At 33.2% G+C, this 8188-nt stretch overlaps 1 protein-coding gene across 4 annotated transcripts in view; it reads right to left on the reverse strand.

Annotated features, from left to right (window-relative positions):
* Window positions 1–367: 367 nt before the first annotated feature.
* enah (ENAH actin regulator) overlaps window positions 368–8188 on the reverse strand; it is a 165088-nt gene continuing 157267 nt past the window's right edge. For all 4 annotated transcript variants that reach the window (XM_061924464.1, XM_061924462.1, XM_061924461.2 and 1 more), the window contains exons 13-14: window positions 5860–5917; window positions 368–1229 (exon numbers count right to left, since the gene is read on the reverse strand). In XM_061924464.1, the coding sequence (XP_061780448.1) occupies window positions 1192–1229; window positions 5860–5917 (96 nt within the window). In that variant the 3' untranslated portion in view covers window positions 368–1191. The remainder of the gene's footprint in view (window positions 1230–5859; window positions 5918–8188) is intronic.

Genomic DNA, 8188 nt, shown 5'->3' on the forward strand with positions numbered 1-8188 from the left:
ATAATGTAATTCAAATTACAGTTTAATGTGGCGGCGGAAGAATAAAGAATAATTATGTCCCATTGCACAAGGACTCCCAATACAATGGGCCATGTATAAGGACTCCCTTTGGGAGTCCTTATACAATGGGCCATGCGGGCCCTAATAATATGACTCCTTTAATGCGCCTTATAATCTGGTGCGCCTTATATATGAAAATAGACCTGACTAGACCCGCTCATCAGCAGTGCGCCCTATGGTGTGGAAAAGACAGTATTTGATGCATTTTGTGCATTAAAAATGTCGTAGCAAATGAGTGTCAACAAAAAAGGAGCTGACGTGACTGCACACGGTTGTTACTTGGTAAGCGCTAAAACATCTTGTGCTAAAAGGGGAACAAAATTAAAATTTTATTTGTTTAAGGCAAAAAGCAGAAAGAAAAATGGCACACGGAGATGCTCAACAAAGTAGATCCAGGATGCCGACACACTACACAGATAAAGACACGCATGATGTTGAGGGGGAAGTGAGCGAACGAGGCGGTGACATCATGGTGCACAGTAACTTCCTGTCAGAAGGGTCGTAGAGGAAGGCTACACTTATTGCTCGTCATAAACGTGTGATGGCGGATCTCGTGTGACCCTCGCTGCTTTGGGTCAAAGGTCAGCGGACATTGACCACGCCCACGTCGCAGGAATAGAAAAGAAATGGCACTTTCTGAGCTACCATGGCTGGCAAAGACGAATGAGGAAGATGATGGTGGAGCTACTGGAGGTGGTCGGCCATCTTCCGTCTGTACACACTTCAGTTCCAGGAGCATTTTGAGGAAGACGAGTGGCGCTCTTTCACACTTTCCATCCCACGTTTCCTTCGTCCTTTTTCCATCCCACGTTCCTTGGTCACGTGACCGCACTTTCACACCTTCATTAAAACGCCTTCTGGTAGAAAAATCCAGCAGTGATGTTGACAGTGTCTCTTCCGAGAGGTCCTCACTTTGTCGGAACAACAAGATAGGGATTGTTCTTTTTGCATAAAAAAAAAAAAGACATGCACGTTTTTCCTTTCACACCGCAGAGTCCTCCTGGAGAGTCCTGGAGGACCAGACTTAGACCAACACCTGGAGGTGCTCCACCTGGTTAAAGTCTTCATTGTCATCACCGTGTCGCGACCCAGACTGACGTCTTGTTGGATGTGGAGGAGGTCTTCTATCTTCTATGCTGTGCTGGACCGGCCCAGCTCCTCCCTGATGGCTGGACACACACACAACAGGAACAGGTTTTTTAAACACTTGACCAACACATTGGTAAAAAAAAAGTTTATATCTAGCAAAACTGCTCATTTTCTGCCTTACAAACCAGCCCAAAAATCAACTTTGTCATTTGTCGTGTCAACAACACCCGCTCAACACATGCACATATGGCACTTAGCCAGTGATGCGTTTACGGCCACACAAAAAGTCAGACAACTCACATTTTGTGTAATTACAGGTCGTTATACTATGTCATTAAATATGCAAGTATATATATATATATAATGTAGTAACAGACACCTTCATAACAATATGTAATATGTACAATATACACACTGCAAGTATATATATAATGTAGTAACAGACACCTTCATAACAATATGTAATATGTACAATATACACACTGCTAGTATATATATATAATGTAGTAACAGACACCTTCATAACAATATGTAATATGTACAATATACAAGTATATATATCATGTAATAACAGACACGTTCATAACAATATGTAATATGTACAATATACACACTGCAAGTATAAATATATATAATGTAGTAACAGACACCTTCATAACAATATGTAATATGTACAATATACACACTGCAAGTATATATATAATGTAGTAACAGACACCTTCATAACAATATGTAATATATACACACTGCAAGTATATATATAATGTAGTAACAGACACCTTCATAACAATATGTAATATATACACACTGCAAGTATATACATAATGTAGTAACAGACACCTTCATAACAATATGTAATATGTACAATATACACAATGCAAGTATATATATATAATGTAGTGACAGACACCTTCATAACAATATGTAATATGTACAATACATACACTGCAAGTATATATATAATGTAGTAATAGACACCTTCAAAACAATATGTAATATGTACAATATACACACTGCAAGTATATATATAATGTAGTGACAGACACCTTCATAACAATATGTAACATATACACACTGCAAGTATATATATAATGTAGTAACAGACACTTTCATAACAATATGTAATATGTACAATATACACACTGCAAGTATATATATATATAATGTAGTAACAGACACCTTCATAACAATATGTAATATATACACACTGCAAGTATATATATAATGTAGTAACAGACACCTTCATAACAATATGTAATATGTACAATATACACACTGCAAGTATATATATATATATATATATATATATATATATATATATAATGTAGTAACAGACACCTTCATAACAATATGTAATATGTACAATATACACAATGCAAGTATATATATATAATGTAGTGACAGACACCTTCATAACAATATGTAATATGTACAATACATACACTGCAAGTATATATATAATGTAGTAATAGACACCTTCAAAACAATATGTAATATGTACAATATACACACTGCAAGTATATATATAATGTAGTGACAGACACCTTCATAACAATATGTAACATATACACACTGCAAGTATATATATAATGTAGTAACAGACACTTTCATAACAATATGTAATATGTACAATATACACACTGCAAGTATATATATATATATATAATGTAGTAACAGACACCTTCATAACAATATGTAATATATACACACTGCAAGTATATATATAATGTAGTAACAGACACCTTCATAACAATATGTAATATGTACAATATACACACTGCAAGTATATATATATATATATATATATATATATATATATATATAATGTAGTAACAGACACCTTCATAACAATATATAATATATACACAATGCAAGTATATATATATAATGTAGTAACAGACACCTTCATAACAATATGTAATATGTACAATATACACACTGCAAGTATATATATATATATAATGTAGTAACAGACACCTTCATAACAATATGTAATATATACACACTGCAAGTATATATATAATGTAGTAACAGACACCTTCATAACAATATGTAATATGTACACTATACACACTGCAAGTATATATATATAAAATGTAGTAACAGACACCTTCATAACAATATGTAATATGTACAATATACACACTGCAAGTATATATATAATGTAGTAACAGACACCTTCATTACAATATGTAATATGTACAATATACACACTGCAAGTATATATATAATGTAGTAACAGACACCTTCATAACAATATGTAATATGTACAATATACACACTGCAAGTATATATATAATGTAGTGACAGACACCTTCATAACAATATGTAATATGTACAATACATACACTGCAAGTATATATATAATGTAGTAATAGACACCTTCATAACAATATGTAATATGTACAATATACACACTGCAAGTATATATATAATGTAGTGACAGACACCTTCATAACAATATGTAACATATACACACTGCAAGTATATATATAATGTAGTAACAGACACTTTCATAACAATATGTAATATGTACAATATACACACTGCAAGTATATATATATAATGTAGTAACAGACACCTTCATAACAATATGTAATATATACACACTGCAAGTATATATATATAATGTAGTAACAGACACCTTCATAACAATATGTAATATGTACAATATACACACTGCAAGTATATATATATATATATAATGTAGTAACAGACACCTTCATAACAATATATAATATATACACAATGCAAGTATATATATATATAATGTAGTAACAGACACCTTCATAACAATATGTAATATGTACAATATACACACTGCAAGTATATATATATATATATATAATGTAGTAACAGACACCTTCATAACAATATGTAATATATACACACTGCAAGTATATATATAATGTAGTAACAGACACCTTCATAACAATATGTAATATGTACAATATACACACTGCAAGTATATATATAATGTAGTGACAGACACCTTCATAACAATATGTAATATGTACAATACATACACTGCAAGTATATATATAATGTAGTAATAGACACCTTCATAACAATATGTAATATGTACAATATACACACTGCAAGTATATATATAATGTAGTGACAGACACCTTCATAACAATATGTAACATATACACACTGCAAGTATATATATATAATGTAGTAACAGACACCTTCATAACAATATGTAATATGTACAATATACACACTGCAAGTATATATATAATGTAGTAACAGACACCTTCATAACAATATGTACTATATACACACTGCAAGTATATATATATAATGTAGTAACAGACACCTTCATAACAATATGTAATATGTACAATATACACAATGCAAGTATATATATAATGTAGTAACAGACACTTTCATAACAATATGTAATATGTACAATATACACACTGCAAGTATATATATAATGTTGTAATAGACACCTTCATAACAATATGTAATATGTACAATATACACACTGCAAGTATATATATATAATGTAGTAACAGACACCTTCATAACAATATGTAATATTTACAATATACACACTGCAAGTATATATATAATGTAGTAACAGACACCTTCATAACAATATGTACTATATACACACTGCAAGTATATATATAAAATGTAGTAACAGACACCTTCATAACAATATGTAATATGTACAATATACACACTGCAAGTATATATATAAAGTAGTAACAGACACCTTCATAACAATATGTAATATGTACAATATACACACTGCAAGTATATATATATATAATGTAGTAACAGACACCTTCATAACAATATGTAATATGTACAATATACAAGTATATATATCATGTAATAACAGACACCTTCATAACAATATGTAATATGTACAATACACACACTGCAATTCTATATATAAAGTAGTAACAGACACCTTCATAACAATATGTAATATGTACAATATACACACTGCAAGTATATATATATAATGTAGTAACAGACACCTTCATAACAATATGTAATATGTACAATATACACACTGCAAGTATATATATAATGTAGTAACAGACACCTTCATAACAATATGTAATATGTACAACATACACACTGCAAGTATATATATATAATGTAGTAACAGACACCTTCATAACAATATGTACAATATACACACTGCAAGTATATATATAATGTAGTAACAGACACCTTCATAACAATATGTAATATGTACAATATACACACTGCAAGTATATATATAATGTAGTAACAGACACCTTCATAACAATATGTAATATGTACAATATACACACTGCAAGTATATATATATAATGTAGTAACAGACACCTTCATAACAATATGTAATATGTACAATATACACACTGCAAGTATATATTTGATGTCATCTGTCGTATCAACAACACCCGCTCGCTCTCTCTCACCTGCGCCAACGCATGCACATATGGCACCTAGCCAGTGATGCGTTTATGGCCACACAAAAAGTCGTACAACTGCAACACCACACATGATGTGTAATTCCAGGTGGTTACACTGTGATTTACCAATCAAATGTGTCATTTATCAATCAATCTGTTTACATTCAGCATGTTTATAGAAATGACATTTGTAAACATCAGTTGCCTTGCAAACAAACTTTTGTTTTTGTTTTTAACAGAAAAATCATGAAATGTTATTTAGTCAAAGACAAAAAGTTCAGTTTACCATCGATGAGTTCTGCTTTTAGTTTGGACAACTCCTTCCTCATCTCATCCAGAATGTCCTGAAGTGACAAAAGAAAATGTTACACACTGGAAGTGGCTCACATGCACCTTTACCTGAGTCACATGACCTGCAGGAAGTGTGTGTTGCTTTTAAAAGTGCTCCCCCTCTGGTCAACATATGAAATAACAAGTGTGTAAAAAAAAAAGTGAAGTGCTCCCCCTCTGGTCAACATATGATATAACAAGTGTGTGTAAACATTTGAAGTGCTCCCCCTTTGGTCAACATATGAAATAACAAGTGTGTGTAAACATTTGAAGTGCTCCCCCTTTGGTCAACATATGAAATAACAAGTGTGTGTAAGAAACATGAAGTGCTCCCCCTCTGGTCAACATATGAAATAACAAGTGTGCGTAAAAATGTGAAGTGCGCCCCCCTCTGGTCAACATATGAAATAACAAGTGTGTAAAAAAAAAAGTGAAGTGCTTCCCCTCTGGTCAACATATGAAATAACAACTGTGTGTAAAAATGTGAAGTGCTTCCCCTCTGGTCAACATATGAAATAACAAGTGTGTGTAAGAAATTGAAGTGCTCCCCCTCTAGTAAACATATGAAATAACAAGTGTGCGTAAAAATGTGAAGTGCGCCCCCCTCTGGTCAACATATGAAATAACAAGTGTGTGTAAGAAATTGAAGTGCTCCCCCTCTGGTCAACATATGAAATAACAAGTGTGTAAAAAATGTGAAGTGCTCCCCCTCTGGTCAACATATGAAATAACAAGTGTGTGTAAAAAATTGAAGTGCTCCCCCTCTGGTCAACAAATGAAATAACAAGTGTGTATAAAAATTTGAAGTGCTCCCCCTCTGGTCAACATATGAAATAACAAGTGTGTGTAAAATCAAATCAAATCCAATCAACTTTAATAATGTGAAGTGCTCCCCCCTCTGGTCAACATATGAAATAACAAGTGTGTGTAAAAAGGTGAAATGCTCCCCCTCCGGTCAACATATGAAATAACAAGTGTGTGTAAAAATGTGAAGTGCTCCCCCTCTGGTCAACATATGAAATAACAAGTGTGTGTAAAAATGTGAAGTGCTCCCCCTCTGGTCAACATATGAAATAACAAGTGTGTGTACAAATTTGAAGTGCTCCCCCTCTGATCAACATATGAAATAAAAAGTGTGTGTAACAATTTGAAGTGCTCCCCCTCTGATCAACATATGAAATAACAAGTGTGTGTAACAATTTGAAGTGCTCCCCCTCTGGTCAACATATGAAATAATAAGTGTGTGTAAAAATGTGAAGTGCTCCCCCCTCTGGTCAACATATGAAATAACAAGTGTGTGTAAAAATGTGAAGTGCTTCCCCTCTGGTCAACATATGAAATAACAAGTGTGTGTAAAAATGTGAAGTGCTCCCCCTCTGGTCAACATATGAAATAACAAGTGTGTGTAAGAAATTGAAGTGCTCCCCGTCTGGTCAACATATGAAATAACAAGTGTGTGTAAGAAATTTGAAGTGCACCCTCTGTTCAACATATGAAATAACAAGTGTGTGTAACAATTTGAAGTGCTCCCCCTCTGGTCAACATATGAAATAACAAGTGTGTGTAAAAATGTGAAGTGCTCCCCCTCTGGTCAACATATGAAATAACAAGTGTGTGTAAAAAATTGAAGTGCTCCCCCTCTGGTCAACAAATGAAATAACAAGTGTGTATAAAAATGTGAAGTGCTCCCCCTCTGGTCAACATATGAAATAACAAGTGTGTGTAAAAAATTGAAGTGCTCCCCCTCTGGTCAACAAATGAAATAACAAGTGTGTATAAAAATTTGAAGTGCTCCCCCTCTGGTCAACATATGAAATAACAAGTGTGTGTAAAATCAAATCAAATCCAATCAACTTTAATAATGTGAAGTGCTCCCCCCTCTGGTCAACATATGAAATGACAAGTGTGTGTAAAAATGTGAAGTGCTCCCCCCTCTGGTCAACATATGAAATAACAAGTGTGCGTACGAAATTGAAATGCTCCCCCTCTGGTCTACATATGAAATAACAAGTGTGTGTAAGAAATTGAAGTGCTCCCCCTCTGGTCAACATATGAAATAACAAGTGTGTGTAAAAATGTGAAGTGCTTCCCCCTCTGGTCAACATATGAAATAACAAGTGTGTGTAAGAAATTGCAGTGCTTGTGTGTAAAATCAAATCAAATCCAATCAATTTTAAAAATGTGAAGTGCTCCCCCCTCTGGTCAACATATGAAATAACAAGTGTGTGTAAAAAGGTGAAATGATCCACCTCTGGTCAACATATGAAATAACAAGTGTGTGTAAA

Source organism: Nerophis lumbriciformis, linkage group LG29 (genome assembly GCF_033978685.3).
Source record: "Nerophis lumbriciformis linkage group LG29, RoL_Nlum_v2.1, whole genome shotgun sequence".
Lineage (NCBI taxonomy): Eukaryota > Metazoa > Chordata > Actinopteri > Syngnathiformes > Syngnathidae > Nerophis > Nerophis lumbriciformis.